At 43.3% G+C, this 23,959-nt stretch overlaps 1 protein-coding gene across 2 annotated transcripts in view; it reads right to left on the bottom strand.

Moving 5' to 3' along the window:
* Positions 1-23,959, bottom strand: part of lhx4 (LIM homeobox 4) — a 288,742-nt gene that overhangs the window by 210,038 nt on the left and 54,745 nt on the right. For both annotated transcript variants that reach the window (XM_060830122.1, XM_060830121.1), the window contains exons 5-7: positions 20,591-20,681; positions 9,269-9,414; positions 216-347 (exon numbers count right to left, since the gene is read on the bottom strand). In XM_060830122.1, coding sequence (XP_060686105.1) covers positions 216-347; positions 9,269-9,414; positions 20,591-20,681 — 369 coding nt within the window. The remainder of the gene's footprint in view (positions 1-215; positions 348-9,268; positions 9,415-20,590; positions 20,682-23,959) is intronic.

Here is a 23,959-nt window from a genome sequence, read left to right as displayed (position 1 = left end):
TCGCTGCTAAAAAAGGGGAATGGAGGCAGGCATTCTCAAGACATTCAAGAAGTATTTAGATGAGCACTTGAAATGCCGTGGCATACAAGGCAACAATGCTGGAAAATGAGATCAGAATAGAGAGATGCTTAATGTCTAGTGCAGACGTGATGGGCTGAAAGGCCTTTTCCCATGCTGTTAAAAACTCTGTGACTCGACTATTCATGGCATCTTACCTGCTAAAGTCTCTCCATGGTGGTGTAGTGGTCATGTTTATGGGCTCTACTGTAGACAGACTCGGAGCGACGCGCGTCACCCCTGGCAACCGGCTCAAGTAATACTTGTAGAAAGCGCGTATTGGCATTTTCCTGCAGATTGAGAAACAGCCAGTTTCAGCCCAAAGAATATTCATCGTTTCACCTCAAACCCTTTTAGCAATAAAAACATTTCACCAGAGAGTTGCCAGGATCACACTATCTCTGTGACTGCCTCTAGCTCTTCAGCCTCTACATTGTCCAGCACCCTTAAAACTTTGCTTTCAAGCTCTCAACTGCATGCCACCTGTCTGTCAGCTGACCAAGCCATCACCTGCCCATAAGACTATAAGTGACAGGGCTAAATTAGGCCATTTAGCCCATCAAGTCTGCTCTACCATTTGATCATGTTTTTCAACCTCATTCGCTTGCTTTTACTCCTTAACCCTTGATCCCCTTACTAATCAGGAACCTATGGGGCAGCGTAGTGGCTCAGTGTTTAGCACTGATGTCTCACAGCGCGAGGGACTCTGGTTCGATTCCAGCCTTGGCCAACCGTCTGTGTGGAGTTTTCACACTGTCTGCGTGGGTTGCCACCGGGTGCTCCAGTTTCCTCCCACAGTCCAAAGATGCACAGGTCAGGTGAACTGGTCATTCTAAATTGCTCATCGTGTTAGGTGCATTAGTCAGAGGGGAAATGGGTCTGGGTGGATTACTCTTTGGAGGGTCGGTGTGGACTTGTTGGGCCGAAGGGCCTGTTTCCACACTGTAGGAAATCTAAACTAATCTATCTGTCCCTGTCTTAAATACATTCAATGGTTTGACCTCTGCAGCAATGTGTTTAACAAGGTAACCACTCCCTGGCTGAAGAAATTCCTCCTCATCCTAGCTCTAATGTCATTTACACATCTAACTCTTCATTTCCCTCTTCTTCCTCTATGATACTTGAACTTTGCTGGTGAAAGCATGGCTTCAACTACACGTGATCCTTTTCAATAATAGTCAAATTACTCTATGGCTCTCCTTGCAAGCCATCTATCCCACCAAGCTATTGATTGCCACTCCTAATGTCTTTCATTCAGTGACATGATAATATCTCTACTATATACTTTGAGTTCACCTCCAATATTAAAGGTACTTTATAAATCAAAGTTGTGGCCTGTCCCTTTGCTGTTCTCTTCAATTATCAGCAATACCTTGTGAGGAACAACAATGAAATGTTCTATGTTCTATATCCTCCATGATCCTCAATCAACATCACAAAAAAAGGTTATCAGGTTGCTGTCTGTGGAGTTAGTTGCACAAATTAGTTACCTTGTTTCCTACACTAAATGTTTTCAAAGTACTTTATTGGTATAATGAACTTTGAAATGACCTGTGGTTACGAAATACAACCTTTTATCTTCCAGTAAGCTTTGATAAAGGGTCAGTTAGACTCTTTTCTCTCCTTACAGATGCTGCCAGACCTGCTGAGATTTTCCAGCATTTTCTCTTTTATCTTCCAAACTCGTTCCAAAATGAGTGAATTTAAGAAGGCAACCGAGAAAGTTGAATAATTACTAGCTCTGCAACCGAAAAATGAGGACAAAGATTTGAGACCCATGTTGTTAACACTGAACAGCTTTCTGATATGGTTCAGGAAGTTACTCAGTTATATCACAGCTTTTCAGGACAACTATATCAGGACATTAAATACTGAACTTGCCAGCAATGCTCAGATACACACTAAGAAACCCAGAAAGCCTTACAGCATAATATTACTGACAAAAGGATACGGGGTAAAATGGTTAAGTCACCCGTTGCACATCTTTCCCAACTTTCAGTGGAAACATGAACAGGAAGAGACTTACAATGGGCAACTGATCTGATTATCTGCTTTTATATTATGAAAGTCAAAATTACCTGCATGGGTCCCCGAAAGGAAGAGTAGGAAGTGCTCAAAAAGGAGTCTATTTGTAAAGAAACACTGGCAGGTGGAGAGTCCAATGTTGGTGAGGGAACTAAGGGGAAACACAAAGCAGCAGAAAGAAGGAAAAGTGAAATGAAAAGACAAAAGTTGTAATGGGCAGACAACGGAGTTAAAAAAGGAGAGGAAAAGCAATAGAAAGATGAGAAAAGAACAGTAACAGAGGAAAATGTGAGTGGAATGAGAAAAAAATGCAGAGAAAAGCACAAGAAAGGAAGGCCTAAGAGACCAGAAACAAAGAGAGGGAAAGTAACTGGGTGGTCTTTAAGGTTTGAAAGAGGCAGTGCCCAACATGCCCCTGCCATTAGTTCTGTGACCTTGCTGCCTGATATTTACTGTTCTGTTTAGCCCCTCTTAAAGACACACACACACACACACACACACGTAGACACACACACGTAGATCTGCCTCTGTTTAACCACGAGCAGATGGAGGCCTCCTACTTGATCACAAATAATTTTCCCCTCCACTAGCTCTGAAGAAAGCCTGGCACTTTGATAATGTCATCAGCACCATCCAATTATCTCCAGCGTCTGTCGCAGGAGACAGCGGAAAGGGAGGCTGCGGCCAGGGACAGGCTTACACTTGACTTTAGCTTCTTCCCACATCTGTCCCTCCAGCTCTGATGAAATTCTCCCTGGCAAGTCCCATTTATCCAAATGCGGCGCACTGTCCCATTGCACCTAGCACTGTGCCATTGCTCGGCACCACGGCATTAATCATCCATTCACCGAGAGAACATCCCATCTGCTTGTCACTTAACTCTCCGATCGCACCAGTTGCCCCTGTTCAGTCAACCAGAAAAACCCTATTGTTCTCATGCAACAGTTTGGAACATCTTCCTATTGTGCAGGAGCCATACAATCTCCGGTGCATATTCCATGCAGCGAAATATTAACTGTTTCGGACTCAGCCAGTGAACGTACCAGAAATTGTACTGGGAAGGGAATGCCAGTTTCCTGTTTCAGTTGTGTTTCCCCCCTCTCCCTATATTGCTACATGTTTTAAAAGAGGCTGAGATATGCATTATTTGTAAAACGCTCACTCACTGTTCCAATCTACATGGTGGCACAGTGGTTAGCACTGCTGCCTCACAGAGACCTGGGTTCAATTCCCGCCTCAGGCAATTTTCTGTGTGGAGTTTGCACAGTCTCCTATGTTTGCGGTTTCCTCCCACAGTCCAAAAAGGTGCAGGTTAGGTGAACTGGCCATGCTAAATTGCCTGTAGTGTTAGGTGAAGGGGTAAATGTAGGGGAATGGGTCTGGGTGGACTGCTCATCAGTTGCCACTCACACACACCCCATCAACTCCCCAAGTCTCAATCCATCAATATTAGCTGGTCATTCCTAGACTGCTGTCCATGGGAATTTCGCCTGTGTCCTTATGGCAACCTCAGTTCCTACAAGACTGCAATGTGGAATCTGAAGATGTGTGGGGTACCTCTCCAGGCAGAAGTGGGTACTGCAGATGCTGGAAATTAGAGTCAAGTTTAGAGTGGTGCTGGATGAAGGGCCTTTGCCCGAAACGTTGATTTTCCTGCTCCTCGGATGCTGCCTGACCTGCTGTGCCTTTCCAGCATCACACTAATCTTGAGGGTACCTCTCCATACCATCCCAGCCAATCTGCATCCCTCAATGTCATTTAAAAACAAAAAAAAATCTAATTGCTATTGTACTCCTATTCATATGAAACCTCACAATATACAAATTGGCTGGTGCATCCTACATTACAGCAACAATGTTTCAAAGGCAATGTATTAGCAAGGCATGTTGGGGTTGTGAAAGGTTCCTATATTAATTCCAAAATCTTTTTCCCTTATTATTTCAGCAAGACTTTGCTTGACAACATTCCCCATGTGGACATGCTGGCTCCATCATTTACCTCTCACAGATCAGTTCCACGGCAACTCAGACAATGCACTGATCTTTTTCCTCTCCCCTCCTCTTACTCCTCCCCACTGTAAACTCAATGTTATCCAAAATGGAGCACTTTTCAGGGAGGGCTCTGCTGTAAAGCCTCCACATCAGGCAATTAAACATGGTGCAGCCCACTTTGTACAATAGCTCAATGCCAACACTCTGCGCAGAGTGCTGCTGCTGCCCGAGCAATGGCCTATGGAATGACTTACATGGCATCATACACCACCTCAGGACCTGCCCATAGTGCCTTGCAGTAAATGAGCTACTTATCGAGTCTCGTCACTGCCATAATGCAGGAAAAAAAACAGCAGCCAATCTGTGCACAACTAGCGCCCATGGACAGTAATGTGGAAAAAGTCCAGGTTTGGCAGCATGGTGGCTCAGTGGTTAGCACAGCTGCTTCACAGCTCCAGGGTCCCAGGTTCAATTCCAACCTCGGGTGACTGTCTGTGTGGAATTTACACATTCTCCCTGTGTCTGTATTGGTTTTCTCCCACAGTCCAAAGATGTGCAGGTTAGGTGAATTGGCCATGCTAAACTGCCCATAGTTTTAGGTGCATTAGTCAGAGGGAAAAGGGGTTTGGGTGGGCTGCTCCTCGGAGGGTCAGTGTGGACTTGTTGGGCCAAAGGGCCTGTTTCTACACTGTAGGGAATTTAATCTAATTTTAATCTAGTCTAGCAATGATGGTTGAAGGGTCAGCGGACAGGGCAGAATTCCCCGCTATTCTTTAAACAACGTTGTAGGATATTTTACATCTGCTGGATGGAGCAGTCCAAGCCTTGATTTAATAACCTTACCTCCAAGGTGACACGGGGGAGAGCAATTCTTCGCTGTTGAAGCCTCTGGAATAGATCTCAGACGCACAGCCTTACTAAACCAAGGCAACACCTAGAAAGGAGTATCGATGGGCCTGCTGAGCACTGTTCTCAGCTACCTGCTGTCAACCATTATGTGTCTAGCTCATACCCATCTGGATTAATTTGCAAATTCCTTTGCATGTCTTACTCACTCTGGTGGACAGCTGTTGGAAAGTGTGGCGCTGGAAAAGCACAGACAGAGAATCTACATTTCGGCATGAGACCTTCAAGAGGAATGCAGATTAAATTCCTGACAAGGGGCTCATGTCCAAAACATCGACTGTCCTGCTCTTCGGATGCTGCCTGACCTGCTGTGCTTTTCTTGCACCACACTATTCGACTCTGAGCTCCTCACTTTCTCTTGGTGGACAGCTGATGCAGTAGGCCTGGCAACCTCAGCCACCTTCCTTAGCTTGGCCATCAATTGACAAAATGACTTTGAGCACCAATGCTTTAGATCTGCAAGAGTGGCAGCACCGAAGTGGCAATGTGCTAGGACATGATGTGTTATTTGAGGAATCATGTCTGGGACAATGTTCCTGATAGGGACTCCCAGTCCTCCTAATCGAGGTGCTGAAAAGGAGCCTGTTGTCCAGTATTTCCTGGAATCTAGGCTCATGGCAGCATTGGGAAAGAATCAGGGACAAGCTCTGTAGCTACCTGCCTTTTACAACATCACTCAGAACAATTGGGAAAAGGGAAGAGAAAAACACATTCACTCATGTACATGCAAATACTTGCACCTGCAAGCATGCTTATTACAAATGCCTCCCAGGTCTGTTCAGAAATGCTAACGCTCTGTCATTAGGAATACAATACATTGCTGTGCTGACTTTGTCATCAGTCCTTAACTCAGTTATGAGCTGCAGCATGTCCGTAATTTCTGCAGACTTCATACACTAACACACAGTGCTATGGGCACTTAGAGAAGTTATAAATCAAAAACTGTAGCAGACAAACCTGTATGAACCAGGAAATGTATCGAAGGGAGGGGAGAACATTACACTGTGCATAATCAAAACCTACTTTACAACATTACTGGTAGAGGTTTAAAAAAATCTATCAATATTCAAGATTAGATTGGCCAGGTAGATTTTAAAAAAGGCATGAAAAGACAAGGGAACATATGTGGGTAACTACAGTGAGAAGTATTTGGCCAATCCTATAACACACTCCAAAAACTCATCCTCCAGTATTGATACTCAGTTGGTGAACTCAGTCAGTATGCAGAGTGGTCACCCATGATAGTTACTGTCCATGCTACATGCTTCTCATCTCCTTATAAATACCATGCCCCACACGACCACTACTATTTGCTGGCCTATAAATAACTCCAATCAATGTCTGCTGTCTCTTGCTGTTTCTTTGTTCCACCGAAACAGGTTCAAATAACTTCTGATTTAAGATCCTCCATCATTAAGGTACTGGTCCCATCTTTTATTAGTGCAACTCCACCTCCTTGTCCTTCTCATCTGTCTTTCCGAAATGTTGAATATTCAGCTCCCGTCCAGTACCATTTCTATAATGGGAATTTGATCATGCCCAAGAACTCTATTTGTGATTAAGTTGTCTCTCTTGTTGTGGATGCTGCATATATTCAGCGAGAGTGCCCTCAACCTTTCCTTCATGACATAATTCTGTTTCTGAAGCATACATGATGATTGGCTTTGCTCTCCTGTCTTTGAGTCTTCCTAATCTCCGTCTGATTTTTTGTTACTGACTTCACTTCCTTCCAATTTGGGTTACCCCTCAGTTTCCCAAGCTCCTGATATCCTAGTTAAAATCCACTCCGAGTACTAGCAAATCTTCCTGCAAGTACATCATTCCCACTCCCATTGAGGTGTAAGCTCTTCAGGTTCCACCACCCCTGCACCAATTCTTCAGAAATCTGATGCTCACTCTCTCCTACAGTTCTTCAACCATATATTCAAATGATCGATCATCCTCACTCGCATGTGGCACTGGGAGTGATCCTGAGATTACTGCTTTGTAATTTCCTTCCTAACTCCCTGAAATGTGCCTCAGGACCTTACTCCTGTTCCTACCTATGCCACAGATATCCATGTGGACCATGACTTCTGACTAATCCCCTCCCCCCCATGTAAGGATGTCCTTCAGCCCTTCCATGATATCCTTGGCCCTAGGGAGGCAGCACACAGTTGTTCCTGGAGTCACATTTACTGCCACAGAAATGCCTCTCTGATCCCCTGATTATAGATCTTTAATGATCACTCCTCTGATGAGGTTGTACAGGAAACTGGTGAGCCCTCTTTTAGAAATATTATGCCTGTTCTGGTTGCCCATGTATAGGAGATGTATTATTAAGCTGGGTCAGGAGAGATTTACCAGGATGTTGCTGGGTATGGAAGGTTTGAGTTATGAGGAAAGGCTGGATAGGCTGGGACTTCTTTCACTGAACATAGGAGGTTGAGAGGCGACTTGATAGAAGTTTATAAAATAATGAGAGGTATTGATAGAGCTAATGGTAGTTAACTTTTCTTTAGGATAGGGGATTTCAAAAATAAGGCTCACATTTTTAAGGTTGGGGACAAAGATTTTAAAAAGACATGAGGAGCAAATTTTTTACATGGAGCGTGGTTTGCGTGTGGAATGAACTTCCTGAGGAAGTGGTGGATGTGGGTTCAATTCCAACATTTAAAGGACATCTGAATGAGTACAGGATGAATTTAAAATAGAATGTTTATTATAAATATGGAGCGTCTTATTGTAATGGCACCTTATTTATGCTATCCCAATGCTAGGTATTGGGCCGTGAGGGATTACTCCAGATCATAAGGGGCATGTGATCCAATTATGACTGCGCTTGATGTTACTAAACCTGGGAAGATAGTGGAGAGTTCAACATGAGCTGGTTGGACCGAAGAGTCTGTTTGAGTGCTGTACGACTCTGTGACGTGAAAGAAGCAGGATTAGGCCACATGGCTTTTCACCACTGCTGTGCTATTTGATTAGAGCATATCATTCGCAGCATCTTGCGCATTTAAAGATCTGTTGAATATATCTGTTGGCTGAGCCCTTTGAGGTAAAGAGTTCTAAATATGAGAAAAGGCATATTTGGATAACCAAAGCTGTGGTAAGGAAACAAGACATCACTAAATCACTAAATTCTGGTTTTCTGATAACTAATGGTTTGTTATTTTCAATGCTTCACCCTGCAGCATTTGCTCACTTTGTGAAGGGCTGGGGGTTTCCCACTGTAACATTTAGTTACTCTGGTGAACCTCTATAATGTTCAAGATTCTAGGTAATTTTGTGAATTGATGGATATGTCAGGGAGGGTACCTGAAAGCAAGGGACTCCAGGGCCTGTTGTACCACAGCAGGTTGCTGTGTTGAACCCTTCACTATCTTCCCAGGTTTAGTAACATCAAACATGGTCATAATTGGATCACATGCCCCTTATGATGTGGAATAATCCTTCACAGCCCAATGTCTGGCATTGGGATAACATAAGTAAGGCCCCATAACAATAAAACTCTCTGTATTTATAACAAATATTGTAATTTCAAGTTCATGCTGCTTTCTATTTGCAAAAATAATTGTAGAAGGGATTCTAGCAAGATGAAACACAATTTAAAACTAATTTTACATCATGTCGAGCATTTTGACCAGTCACATCACATCTGGCTTAACAATTGCCTCTAAAATAAAAAAAATAGGGTCTAGGCAACCTTCTTAAAATATCTTGAGAGGGCCTGGTCTGGTCTATAATACTTATATGATTATTTTTAACACTATTTCCCTTCTAGATGCCCTCATTAGAGATTGACAGTGGGATCCACCAACGACTTCATATCCTATATCAAAAACAGAGAAAAACCGCAGCAGAAATAGTTCCTTCCTATCTATTATGATTTACTTCATAATCTGAAATCTTCAACCAAATGATCCATTAACCTTTTGAATTCCAGAAAATGCAATACTAAATTATTTAACCTCCCTTGGTTATTTAACCCTGGAGATTGCATAACCTGGCCTGTCGACTCCCCAAATTATTGATGTCGGAAGTTTCTTGCTTCTTTGTAATTGGTAATGCTCAAAAGGATGTCTGTTAACATTTCTTTTCAACCTTATGTTTAACAGTAACATAATACTATCATAGTGAGCTATCTGTATGTGACAGTATAATGGTGTTACTTAACCGTAAAGCCACAGGATCTTCAAGATGTAGGTATTATGGCATGACTGAGATTGTAGCTATGGTAGTCACATACATGGCATGATACCTTATGACAGGCCACACAGAGTGTGCAATTGCAGAGCCATACGTACACTGTGACATTCCTGAAGGTGTTGTTGGCAAAGTATAGATAGCAGGATGGGGTCTTCTGAACGCCAAGCATTGCTGTGAGGTTCGCCTCACTGCTCAGAACTCTACGCACAGCGATGTTTTCGTACTGCAGCATATCCAGGGTCACCTGAGAGAACATTACACATCTTTTAGAATCTTTCTTCAAATCAGCTCAGAGAGACTGTGGAACAATAGCACAGAAAAAACAAATTCTGTACGAGTTAAGTTGACTCCAACTGCCAATACGAATGATCAGGACAAGTTTGCAAGTAGTTTATCACAAAACTCAAGCAGTAGGATTTAAACAGTGACAAGAATGGTTCCTGAAGAACAATAGTGGATAGTGCAACTATACTTGACATGGAAGTAACACACTTCAACACCCCAGAGTCATCTGAAAATCACCAGTTCCCCCCGCTGGGATGCAATCAATCACCACTTTTGCTTGTTACAGGAAACTAAAAACATTAAAATGAAAAGAAACACATTTCAAGATTTTTCTTTCGTATCAGTTTTTAAACAAAGGGGCATCCAGCTGTTCGAAAGGATGCAAACAATCTCAAAAAGATCTTTTAGCACTAATACGAAGAACAGCAGAGAAAGTTATCCCTTGTGATCCGTCTCATATTTCTCCCTGAATCAACTTCATGGAAAACAGATTATCCAGTCATTAGCATATTGTAGCTCATGGGAGTTTGCTGAGCACAAATTATTTGTTGTGTTTGCAACATTACACTTCACTTCAGAAGGTTCTTCATCATCTGCAAAGGTGCTGAGAGACATCTGGTGGTGATGAAATGCTCTTCATCAATGCAAGTGTTTCTATTTAATTAATTGACTTGACAGTTCTTCCCAGACACAATAAGATACTGGCCTCTACCAACATCTCTGTGATACCCATTGCTAAGAAGCTTGTCAGCATGAGTGACCGAAATGGAAGTGGGTAAATCTGCAGCTGGAAAGGTCCATCTCTGACACCCATAAACCTCCAGATCAGTTGAAAATGATAAGTTCAAATGTTGTTTGTCAACTTAAGGGGCTTTGTGGCCTCTCATCTGGAGCAGATGGAGCCGCTCTGTATCAGAAGGCAAGTCCCGCAGTTTAAATATTCTAAGGGAGCTTTCATTGGCCAGAAAATCAAATACTGGGGTTGCTAACCAACTATCCACGCAGAGCATGACTGACCACAATACAGACTCTAGTTATTGGCTAGCCAACCAAATGGCAATTTCAATGGACCATAGTTTATCACAAAAGTGTGATGCTATCCTTTATATTATGCTGCGACGGTACTCTTAACAACATTCCATAATGGATGCCTACTTTTCCAGAAAATAAACAGCTTCTTTAAGCCCAGGAATCTCAAATGGACTCTACTATGTAGAATCTTACAACGCAGAAACAGTGTATTTGATTGAACAGGTCAAAGATGGTATTCCTGCTTGCTTCACATGAGCATCACTTCATCTCACACTCTTAATACATCCTCTTGTTCCCTTCTCCTTCATTTGCTTATCTATGCTACCCTTAAGTGCCTTTATATACGATCGTATATTGATAAGTTGCATCTCCCAAGAAGTAGGAGCGTTTTAGACAATCCTTGATCTTTCGGATGGATTGAGCTTGAATTTGAAAGATAATTACGAGAAGTCAATGACACAAGAGAGAATCCCAAGCTGGACTTGATAGCTACAATGCCAGGGTCAACTGCTTCCAGGTATTAAAGGCTGTGTAAAGTCGGAGTATACAGTAAGGCAGTGATGAACAGACTTCTTTTCAGGTCTATGTATTGTGGCAGTTCCTATGAAGGCTTGGCACACACATAGCTGCAAATATGTATTATCAGTTCTTGAGATCTCTCTGTAGACAATGCCAACATTTATCAAGGAATATATGCTAATTCAAGAACAAAATCATGTTCGAGTTCCAGTTCTTTTAAGAACAATCGTTCATAGGTCGCTGACTGAAACAAAACGTCAATGTCACAAAATGGGTCTTGATTCAAATTGTTCTCAATTTCTCCCATTCTCAACCAAAGAATTGGACCATTATCTATCGTGGTCTAAGGTGGTTTCTGGAGCTTCAAAAAAAAAGCTACAATTAAATCTATAATAGCATCCGACATTGGACAATACCATGACTCAGGAGGAGCACAAAACTGATGCCACATATTTTATCAGCATGACAGACGAAAAGAACATTTAGGCAAAAGTGAGGACTGCAGATGCTGGAAATCAGAGTCTAGATCAGAGTGGTGCTGGAAAAGCACAGCAGGTCAGGCAGCATCCGAGGAGCAGGAAAATCGACATTTCGGGCAAAAGCCGTTCATCAGGATGACACAAGAGCAATGAAGGGCTTTTGCCCGAAACGTCGATTTTCCTGTGCCTTGGATGCTGCCTGATCTGCTGTGCTTTTCCAGCATCACTCTAATCTGGAAGAACATTTAACCAATATTGCTGCCATCCATGTGGATGTGGTCATGGAAACCATTTTTGTAGAATGGAAACTCTTAATTGTACGACACAACAACTTAGGAAAGGAGAGGCACACAAGACTCATCTTTTCATTGGGTTAAATCACCATAGCTGTCATTAAGCCAATTATTATATATATATGTGTGTAACCATCACCAAACTACCCACATTACTAACTTTAAAAAAAAGAACAACAAAGTGGATGGCAGGGAAAGAGACAGGGAACTAACATTAAAATGGAGTTGGCAGGCAGAATGTCTTCTGAGTTATCACCTCAAATGCTAATCAGTACCAAGGGTTAGAACCAGTTATTTAGTGGAGGCCAACTGCCTTTCTTACACAGGTTCAAAAGCAAAATCCCAAGTGACATGTTTCCTGGGCAGGAATTATGCATAACTGCTTCATGTGGGTGGCATGGTGGCACAGTGGTTAGCACTGCTGCCTCACAATGCCAGAGATCTGGGTTCAATTCCTGCCTCAGGCAACTGTCTGTGCAGAGTTTACACATTCTCCTCATGTCAGCGTGGGTTTCCTCTGGATGCTCTGGTTTCCTCCCACCTGATGTGCAGGTTAGGTGAATTGGCCATGCTTAATTGCCCATAGAGTTAGGTGAAAGGGTAGATGTAGGGGAATGGGTCTGGGTGGGTTGCTCTTCAGAGGATCGGTGTGGATTTGTTGGGCCGAAGGGCCGGTTTCCACACTGTAAGTAATCTAATCTAATATCTTTAAAGGTCATTCCTGAGAGTTCTATTTTTGCACAAACACTAGCACCATTTACACTAACCGTGCAATCAAAAACTGTATCCAACATATTCTAATTTATTCTCCTAAGCATTCCCCATTGCTATGACGGAACAGTACAACAAAACATCCTTGTTGTTTGCTTCCTGGCATTGCAGTCATGACTATTTTTCATGACTATAGTATTTAATTGGCTGTGGAACTGCTTTGGGAAAAGTGTGGTGTATCTTTACACAAAATGGAATTTCCTCCCCCCTGGTGTTGTATGAGCAATGTAAGAAAGGTGAGAAATACAGAGGAAAGAAACAGAATTTCAAAGTTGAGAAACTTCCTTCCAAATTTCCCCTCGAGGTACAAATGACGACTTCAGAATCATGCCATTATGAAGTGACCGCCTTACTTACATGCAACTGTAAGTCATTATGGTCTCAACTCGCATTATAGTGGGCGGCACGGTGGCACAGTGGTTAGCACTGCTGCCTCACAGCGCCTGAGACCCAGGTTCAATTCCCGACTCAGGTGACTGACTGTGTGGAGTTTGCACGTTCTCCCCGTGTCTGTGTGGGTTTCCTCCGGTTTCCTCCCACAGTCCAAAGATGTGCGGGTCAGGTGAATTGGCCGTGCTAAATTGCCCGTAGTGTTAGGTAAGGGGTAAATGTAGGGGTATGGGTGGGTTGCGCTTCGGCGGGTTGGTGTGGACTTGTTGGGCCGAAGGGCCTGTTTCCACACTGTAAGTAATCTAATCTAATCTAATTTCTCTGTCATTTCTCATTCCCCTGTTGCTTCCCAACATGTCAATCTGATTGCCATATGCTTGGCCCAGACGTTAAGCAAATGTTTGTCTGTAACAATGCTCCATGTCCAACATCCCCCTTTATCTCTTAGCCACACAATTGCGTAGCGGCAAACCAACTGTTTCACGGCATCATCATGCCTATTCTCAAACCAATTCACGTACCACCTCATCCCTTCAAAACTTTATTTTGAGATTCAGGGACACCTGTGGCTTGCATGGTTCTTTTGATTGCAGAGACACGTACACATCCCATGCATCTACATAGGATGAATTTTACGGCTCTTTTTTAGTGCTTATTCATTCTGTACTGACTTGAAAGTTGCAAGCGTCAATGCACTTCACATTGCTTTCTTACTGCACTCTCACTGGCTTCAGGACATGTCCAAAGGACTAGCAGTCTCTGTGTGTCTCCCTAACACAGAGGCTGCCAGCCCCTGTGGTTTGCAATGCTTTTCTTGTGCAAAAGGAGCGGCATATAGCTTGTCACTGAGCAGCCAAGGAGGTGGACATGTCACTGCATGGCACTGGGCTACATCAATATGACACCTGCAGTTTATGCAGCAAATACATCAAGTGTTTCATTAATGGTCTATTTGTAAGTCAAAGGGGAGCAATTATTAGTGGGGTGAAGGGGGAAGTTACAGTCAACAGAGCATATTGCCTGTCTGTCAAGGGGCTCAGCCTATTCCAGTCCAGTGGGTTGACCATAGTTGATCAGACACTTGGTCCTACCAGAGTTCAGGAATCTTTGCAGTCTGTGCATTAAGCTATGGTCAATCTTGCAGGTCAAGTGCATCCTGTCCAACAGCAATAGGTCAGTCAGGGTGCAGTGGAGATATCAGTCTGGAGGGAAAGGCCAATTTTATTTCCACCATGAGATAGAGGGAGAGAATGAGTATGACGGAAAGATTGGAAGAGTAATTATTGGTGATACAGGAGCTGGAGATGTGATGAGGTGCCCCGTGTGAATTCGAGGTGGAGAGAGCAGGAAGGCTTAGTTGGATGGGAAGAGGAAAGTGGATGTGAACCATTGAGAAGACATGAAGCAAGCCAGAGTGAGAGTTGCAGTCCACGAGACTTGGTGATAGGCATGTACAGTGGCAGGGGTTAGAGAAGATGGTAGCACTTACCCTTGCGTTTGTGTCACTGTGAAAATGTTAGCTGCAGTAGAATAGTAAGAAACTCACTTAGAGTCCAAGCCCTGGCACAGAGTTGGGTTGACCAGTCGGCTTCTGTGCTGTCTATTCTGTACCCTTTATTATCCTTCAGCAATTTATTTCAATGCCAAGCAGGCACATGTACGGTGGAGACAGATTGTTAAATTTGATGACAATCCACAACTGAGAAGGATGCTACCATCCCCTTCCAATTCAATTAATTTCCTTGCTGACTAGGAGGGCTCCACAAATAGGGAATAAAATATTGACATTCCAAACAAGTAAGCGATCCAGATAAATCTCCACAATCTCAGCCTCACACTGTTGTTACAAAGTAAATGCAAGCTTCCATTCTTAGAACAGTACAGTATTGAGACCATCATAATTTTTCTTTTCTCATTTTTGGTTTGGAATTGTGAGTTGCAGTTGAGGATTAAAGTCTGAACTTTGAACAGTAGCTTGTTTAAAACAAAAAGAATGAAAGCCTGATTTTTGCCACAGGAAACTGGCCTGGAAAGATAATGTAGGTTAATTACTGCTGCAAGGGTGCTATAGTCAGTTTGGCACTGAGGCATGGTTATTCTCAAGGAATGGCAGATGGTTCGATGTAGAACTGTACATCAATGGTGCTGGCCGGCTTAGCACAGAGAATATTGAAAAAAGAAGAGAGAGCAAAGAGCGAACTGGTTATCACTAGGTTTTCAGGGAGGAGGCAGCTTTACTTTCGAATTTGCCGAACTGGGAGAATGTTTCTCAGTTTTTCTCTCTCAGGTTATCCTCCAGTTATCGACTTGTTGGAAGTTCCAACAAAAGAACCCCAGTCTGTAAGGAATAAGTAAGTTTCTTTGTTTGCAGAAGCTATTTGCATTAACTGATGGCTTTGGAATTCAAGCAAGATATACAGTCTCATATGCCTGTAATACAACTTATCAAAGGATCTTATGAAAGCCTGCTATTCATTGTTGAAATAGTTATCAAATTGGCAAATTACAATCTTGATATTTTCCTTTCCAATTTCTCCCTTAATTGTATTTGTCTGTCTGTGAAGGCTTATATTCGAAGAAAATTGGGGCTAGAACATAAACTACAAAGCAACCTAATCAGGGTCTATCTATGTTTTGCTAAAGTTTAAATCTTAATAATAAATTGCTAATTCGTGTTTAAGTTATGAACTTGACCTGTTATTTGTAAATTCTGGTTTGGAACAACAGAGCAATTTTGAGGGTCATTGAATGTTTCAATTTCACTTAGCTGCAAATCCAGTGATAGTGAGGCTGATTTGGTTTGGCTTGTTAGCCCTGTGTCCTAACACCAATAATAATATCTGATTCTCAATGGTGGTCTCCAATTCCAATGCGCTCTTCCTGAACATCAGAACAAAAGCTATGGAATCTGGAAAAACCCATTTGATCATTTGTGACTGTTCTGGACTTCACCAAGATCATGGTTCATCTTCTACACACCTCCAACTTCCCCAGATCCTTTGGATACTGTCCTTGGAGGGCCAGACTGGGTGAGCCTCCCTGTCCAGCAATTATTGTTCACTGAAGCTCAGTCAATGTACACTGCCAGGCCATTCTACTATGGGGACTTCAGAGTTTCAATTCATCCACCTATAATGTATCTGCTCCCAGGAGGACCAATTCCAATCCAGGACATCCCAGATGGCTTACTGTTTCAAGGACCACACAATCAACAATGCCCTCAAGCGCATCTCCTCCACTTCCTGTACCTCCGCTGTTGAACCCCACCCTTCCAACCGCAACAAGGATAGAATCCCCTGGTCCTCACCTTCCACATCACCAATCTCCGGATGCAGGGCATTATCCTTCAGCATTTCTGCCACCAACAATAAGACCCCACCAGCAGAGATATATTTCCCTCCCCACCCTAACTGTGTTCCACCTAAACCATTCCCTCTGTGACTTCCTCATTAGGTCCACACCCCTCCCCAACCTACCATCCATATCTGGCACCTTCCCTTCCCGCAACAAGAGGTGTAAAATCTGCACCCACACCTCCCCCCTCACCTCAATCAAAAGTCTCAAAGAATCTTTTCACATCTGACAGAGATTTCTCTACACATTCAAATACCTCATTTACTGTGTCCATTGCTCTTGATGTGGTCTCCTCTATATTGGGGGTCAGGACGCCAACTCACAGAACATTTCAGGGAACATCTCTGGGGCATACACACCAAACAAACCCACCACCCTGTGGCTGACCACTTCAACTCCCCCTCCCACTCCACCAAGGATGTGCATGTCCTGGGCCTCCTCCACTGCCAAATCCAAGTCACCCGACAACTGGAGGAAGAATGCCTCATCTTCCATCTTGGGACCATCCAACCACGGCATCAATGTTGACTTCACCAGTTTCACTAGTCTCCCCTCCACCCACCACATCCCAGATCTAACCCTTCAAATCAGCACCATTCCCTTGAATTGTCCCACCTGTCCATCCCACCGATCCGCTCCATCCTCCCCTCTGACCTATTACTATCACCTCTGTCTGCATCTACCTTTCCTTTCCCAGTTACCTTCCCCCCAACTCCTTATTTCTCTCTAGCCCCTTTCCACCCCCCGACATTCCTGATGAAGGGCTTATACCCAAAACATCAACTCTCCTGCTCCTCAGATGCTGCCTGACCTGCTCTTCTTTTCCAGCGCCACACTTTTCAACTCTGCTCTCCAGCATCTGCACCCCTCACTTTCCCCAGCTTCTACGACCTTGGGTACTTCACAAAGGAATCTCAACGTCATTTAATTTCTAATCCACCACTGACAAACCTTGCTGCCCGAAGAAATGAAATTCACGTGGTGACTACCTTTTCCTAAGCAGAAAGTAGATCTGATTGTTTTTCTTTGGCTCTGTGTATCGCGGCACAGTGGCTCAGTTGTTAGCACTGCTGCCTCACAGCAACAGGAACCTGGGTTCGATTCCATCTTCAGGTCTATGTGGAGGTTGCACATTTTCCCTGTGTCAGTGTGGGTTTCCTCCAGGTCCTCCACTTTCTTCTCACTGTCCAAAGATATGCAGGTTAGGTGGATTGGCCACACTACATTGCCCTTATAGTGTCCAGGGATACGCAGGCTAGGTAGGTTAGATATGGCAAAAGCAGGTTTACAGAGAAAGGGTAGGTCTGCATGAGACGCTCTTCGGAAGGGTCAGGATGGGCCAATGGCCTGCTTCTATATTGCAGGGATTCTATGTTCTATAGTTTCTTAAGTGTTGAGGCCAGCAATAGTGGTCCTACAATGACCTGTATTGCGTCTGGGATTTCAGTGCAAATGGAGCATTTCTTGATCTATGTAGCTCAGCATCAAATCTGTGTCATCATTCAGAGAGCCTATATCCCACCTTGCTTTATGAAAGGATCAGTCAATTTTACCCATCAAACTTGTTCTGCCATTTTATCAATTTCTTTTGTTAGTGCGAACTAATTTTTGCCTCCTTATCTGATTCTTTTTCTTCACATTCCTTATCTTTACTGCAAGCATCTTTCCAAATTCCTTATTCCCAAATAAATACAGAACCATTGAATCCCTACAGTGTGAAAGTAGGCTGTTCAGCCCATCGCATCCATACTGACCCTCCAAAGAGCATCCCACCCACACTCATCCCCTCTATTCTTTCCCTATAAACCTGCATTTCTCATGGTTAATCCACTTAGCTTGTATCCCTGGACACTGTGGGCAATTTAGCATGGCCAATCCAACTAATCTGCACATCTTTGGACTGTGGGAGGAAACCAAAGCACCTGGGAGGAAACCAACACATATAAAACGTAAAAACTCCATAGAGACAGATGTCTGAGGGTGGAATCAAACCCAGGACCCTGCAGCTGTGAGACAGCACTGAGCTACCATGCTGTCTATATTGGAAACAACCCAAGCTAATCCTTATCAATGACCTTTTGCAATAAAGTATTCGTTTGCTTAAAAGTATTGTTGGAACTTAATTAGTCAGAATTTTAATCTTGTACTCGGAGGGAGTGTTGTTCCATAACTCCATCCCCAGTTGTATACGCAATTTTAAAAGTGAGTTCATCTTGTCTCCTATCAGAAGGAAGTCCCATCATCACGAGAATTAACCTGGTGAACATTCTTTGGACTTTCTCCAAGGATATTTGCGTCCCAATGAAGTGCTGAAATCAGGCATGTACGCATGGATATATAATCCAAACATGGCAGTGTGCCTTGGGGGAGGATTTATCTCTATTGGTACTCCCATAACATTTGCTGCTTTTGTACTTATCAGAAAGGAAATGCTGTCAAAATAACCTTGGTCAATAGCTGAACTGTATCCTATTCATTATGTAGCATCTTTCTTCAAAAAATAATTCTAGAGTTCTAAGTCTAACATTCTTATTGCAATGAGTCAAAATCACTAGTCACCTGACTTGGAAGATGCAGAATTGAAGAATGTGTTCTATTTGTTGCACAACACTGGTTACTGAGTTGCATTAAACAAAAACATAGATTTTTGGCCACTTTTTTTTGATACAGTAATGGCCAGACACCCAAAGGAAGATTAACAGGCCTCTCCAACAGGGCTTCAGTGCTATGTATCTTACAGACAGATCAAACCCAAAGTACCATGGACATTTTAAACGTTTCAATCCAACACTTGCTGTTTTAAATGAAGTCTGCCCATCCAAGGAATGACTGCAGGCGTAAATTTAGTGGCCATTTGGCAAAGTGCTCTTGGGACTGTTATATCACAAAGGGCCCAGGAAACTTCAAAGTGGAAGAGAAACACAGCAGGAAGAAATTGGTTAGGCCGCATTTGAAACATTTTGTGCAGTTCTGGTCTCCGAGGGATGTTGCAAAACTTGAAAGGGTTCAGAAAAGATTTACAAGGATGTTGCCAGGATTGGAGGGTTTGAGCCAAAGGGAGAGGCTGAATGGGCTGAGACAATTTTCCTGGTGCATCAGAGGCTGAGCGGTGACCTTATAGAGGTTTATAAAACCATAAGGGGCATGGATAGGGTAAATAGACAAGGTCTTCTCCCTGGCTTGGGGGAGTCCAGAATGAAAGGGCATAGGTTTAGGGTGAAAGGGAAAGACTAAAAGGAACCTAAGGGGCAACTTTTTCACACAGAGGGTGGTGCGTGTATGGAATGAGCTGCCAGAGGAAGTGGTGGAGTCTGGTACAATTACAACATTTAAAAGGCATCTGAGTGGGTATATGAATAGGAAGGGTTTGGAAGAATATGGACCAAGTGCTGGCAAATGGGACTAAAATAATTTAGGACATCTGGTAGGCATGGACAAGTTGTACCACAGGATCTATTTCCATGCTGTACATCTCTATGACTCTAAATAACAAGAGGACTGACCACACACTCTCCTCTCACTGCCAACAGTGAGACATTTCTTCCACAATGTGTGTGTGGTTTGGCCTTTCAGGAAAATGCAAACAATAGAGATTAAAAATCAACTTCAACACTTGTCTTCGTGAGTGAGTGACCTGACATCCTAATATGTGGGCTAGTGTGCTGTGAGAATAGCCATTTAAACACTACATGTACTGTAAAGTGGAGGAACTCTTTCTCTCACTCCCAGGGCTGCCGGTTAGTCACTGCTGAAAGGAATCAGGACAACTGTATTTTGGTCACCGTATAAAGGCAGAAACCTCAAAATTGATCAATCAACTACGAATGTCAATGTTACATGTGGCAACCACTGCAATGGGTGCAATGTTCAATTACTGTCTCCACACAAACAGTTCCCAGATTGCTCTTTTATTCAATACATTTATTTATTGGATTCATCTCTTATTCCTATTCTGTGTTTGACATCTGTTGCATTTCTTTTCATGTTTAGTGATTAATAAATTCACTCACTGTTAACTCAAGAAAGCCCGCTTAAAATGGCTCCTTTTGAAATATAACTTCATTTGGGTCTGGGAGAAAATATGAATAAGGCAAGGGAAGTTAATTTCAAACTTAACTCTATTGTGACCAGGCAGGAATAACTCTAAACAGAGCAATTTTTATCCCTCCTCACCTGGAACTTAATATGTGGAATTCCATCTGGAATTGAAACAAATTGAGGAACCTTACTGGTTGAGATGAACATCTGGCCAGATGGGATATCAGGAACAACTAAAATTTACAAGCACATGTCTTACCTCACGCCCCAGGTAGGAGCTCTCTTCTTCAACAATCAGTGCCAAATACTGAACCTTGTTGACAGCAAAGAAATTCTGGACCTCTGCCATGCTAGAATGGAAGAAAGGACAATCATAAACGTATTAAGGTTTCAGCTTAATTAAAAATAGAAAAGTATTACGTCAATCTGCAACAAATCTAAAAATATAATTGAAGGCGATCATGGAATGACAGTGCAGGAGGTGAGGGTTTGAGCCCTCATGTCTGCCCCAGCTCTTTCAGACAGCTTTCCAATTTGCGCCACTCTCCCCATTCTTTCCTGTAACCCTTTAATTTTTCCCCTTTTATGTGTACTTCCAGTTTCTAGGTTAGCTATGCATTTTATAGAAGTCAGCTTTCCCATTATTTGCCTACAACCTGTTGGTCAGAGCAGATCCATTCATGGGACAAATTAAAATAGAGACAGTGAGGTTTCGAGCACCAATTCTTGCTCATTACCCTCAACAGCAGACTCTACGGATGTTGAGATATGGCTGGTCAAGGCATGGGATACAGGAACAAACCTGAGATACATTCATACAAGTACAGGTAGCAGCTTTGCAAATGTACTGTAAACTATCTGTCTATATGATGACTGAGACCACTGACTTCTAGGTCAGACTGGGATGTCTGGTTGGAGTAGACAACATGGACCAAGGGGTCTATTTTCATGCTATATGACTCCGTGACTCCCACCATCCTAACCTTGTCCATTTCTACTCTCAGTTGATGAGAATGCTACCAGGCATTTCTTACCACCAGACTAACCTTTTCGATGGTCACCTAGTCAGCCTCCCACTGTGCACTCAGTAAATTGAAGATCACTTAAAAATCAGCTACCTAGATCCTCCCTCACACCATTCACCCATCTATGCTGTGCAAGCAAACACTCCATTTTAAAACGTTCAACCTTTTTTTTAAACTCACTCCATGGCTTTGCCTCTCCCCATCTCTGTCACTTTCTCTGGCCCCACAATCCTGCAAGATATTTGAGCTCATTACATTCAATCATCTTGAATATCCCTGGTCTTACTCATTTTACTACTCTTTGCTGTGCTTTCAGTTACACAGACCACAAGCTTTTAAGTTCCCACCTGGAACCAAATCACCCTCATATTCCTCCATCAGGGCACTTGTTGAAACTTACCTCATTAACCAAGCTCTTGGTTGACATTTCTAAGAGATATCCTTATGTAGCAATAGGGAAACACCTTGAGACACTGTATTATGTCAGAGGTTCTTTACATTATTGCTGTTGTCAACCTCAGTGTGTGTTAGCACTCCCAAAGCAGGCACAGGATGGATTAAATATAGTGTGCGCTGCTCTCCATGACCTGCTTTAACCCAAACATCGATTACTTTTCGAATTTTAGAAACATTCCTTTGCCATTCCTATTTCCCATGTGAGTCAGCCTTGTGATCCCTTCAAAGTGGGAATCCTAGAGCCAGGTTAGTGTTGTACACCCACACAAAATGGGATGGCAGATTGCCCAAATCCATTCAATGTAGGATCTTCGGGGGGGGGCGACTAGAGAACTCAATTCACCGACCTGAGTGTACTCCTGATTGTACAAACGCAATAATCTCAACCCTCTCCACTGCCACCAGCTTGAGCTCTTTCAGTGGCAAAGGGCCAGGGTGGAATTTTAGGGTCATCCGATTGACAGATGGTGAAACGGCGACTCTACCCCACTCGATTTCCACACACATTCAACATGACTGTCAAATCGTGCCTTAGTAAGAAAACATATCCCCTGTCTGAGACTTCCGTGACCTTTGATCCTCATGGGACGACCCCCATTTATTAAAACATCAACCTCTGCTTCCGCCTCCCGCTAGCCCATTTAACACCTTGAAAGCCCAGACAAATGTAGGCCCCTTTCAGAATTTCGCAGCTGACCTTTGCCCTTCCACCCAATACATCAGCAAGACAATTACTGATTGAAACTCATTTCTCTCACGACTTTTATTAATTCGTAACTATTTCAAACAATTTTGTATATAAAATCCATCCCCGCCTCCAGCTTTTAATATTTCCTGAGCTGAGGGGCTGGAGAATAAGTCACTGAACAGCTATATTAGCCCAAGAAGGGCACTGCACTTTACTCTTAACCCTTGCAAGGTTTTCGATGTTCAGTGCTGACTTGCTTAAATATGCTTACACTTCAATGCCAATGTCCCTAATAAAAGTTTAATTGTTTCCCATTCCCTTTTGTCTGCCCCACCCCCCCGTAATTTTATCAAGTAGAAAGGACACCATTGTCTGAGTGTATCTGGCACATAGCCAGATGATTCATAAGTCACCTGATCTGCGCTCCACTCTATAAGGTCTTGTTTCTCTCTAACATGTTAATTAGTACACTACAGTCATCCTGGAATGCAAAGCTAAGGACCTACTTCTTTTCTACATGATCAAGGATCTCCTTAAACCCCTCTCCTCCAGCCCCATCAATAACAGCAATTCTGTGAGGTTCTCATGAAATTCTCTGTCCTCAAGATAGACACTGTTGGTTTAGCTGGTGCTGCTCCTCCGTCCAATCCCCTCGCCCACCAAGCTGAATGCACCTAAGTAACTCCATGTCAATCCATTCACAACCTGAGAATCCCTAGTAATGGCTCCTCCCTCAGTTCTCACATGGTCATCCTTGATGATCAAACTATCCATAACCTTAATTCTTTGATCGCCCTGTCTGCAAGACGATCCACAGACAAAGTGTTATGTTTGCCATGTAAGTCCAACATTGGGCGGCACGGTGGCACAGTGGTTAGCACTGCTGCCTCACAGCGCCTGTAGACCCGGGTTCAATTCCCGACTCAGGCGACTGACTGTGTGGAGTTTGCACGTTCTCCCCGTGTCTGCGTGGGTTTCCTCCGGGTGCTCCGGTTTCCTCCCACAGTCCAAAGATGTGCGGGTCAGGTGAATTGGCCAAGCTAAATTGCCCGTAGTGTTAGGTAAGGGGTAAATGTAGGGGTATGGGTGGGTTGCGCTTCGGCGGGTCGGTGTGGACTTGTTGGGCCGAAGGGCCTGTTTCCACACTGTAAGTCTAATCTAATCTCTTGACCTTTCTTTTACATTTGTGCAGTCATATTGTTTGACCAAGCTATCTGAACCATGATTGCCACCAGTTAAACACCGGAGTCACTATCTTTGACCTCCGCCTCAAACTCTGTAACCTTGCCGATAACTTCCTCTCCCTCTTCAGGCACCCTCTCAAACTAACCTAGGCCATGGTCAGATTTGAGCCTAAGCTAGGGTTCAGATCCCATGTGCTTACTGTTATAAAATTCCACTGCAACGTTGTCCAACTCATCCCTCCCATGCCAAACTAAGCATGCATTGCACAAATGGG

Source organism: Hemiscyllium ocellatum, chromosome 9 (genome assembly GCF_020745735.1).
Source record: "Hemiscyllium ocellatum isolate sHemOce1 chromosome 9, sHemOce1.pat.X.cur, whole genome shotgun sequence".
Lineage (NCBI taxonomy): Eukaryota > Metazoa > Chordata > Chondrichthyes > Orectolobiformes > Hemiscylliidae > Hemiscyllium > Hemiscyllium ocellatum.
Note: the sequence above shows the minus strand (reverse complement) of the source record. Positions and strands in the feature narration are given on the sequence as shown.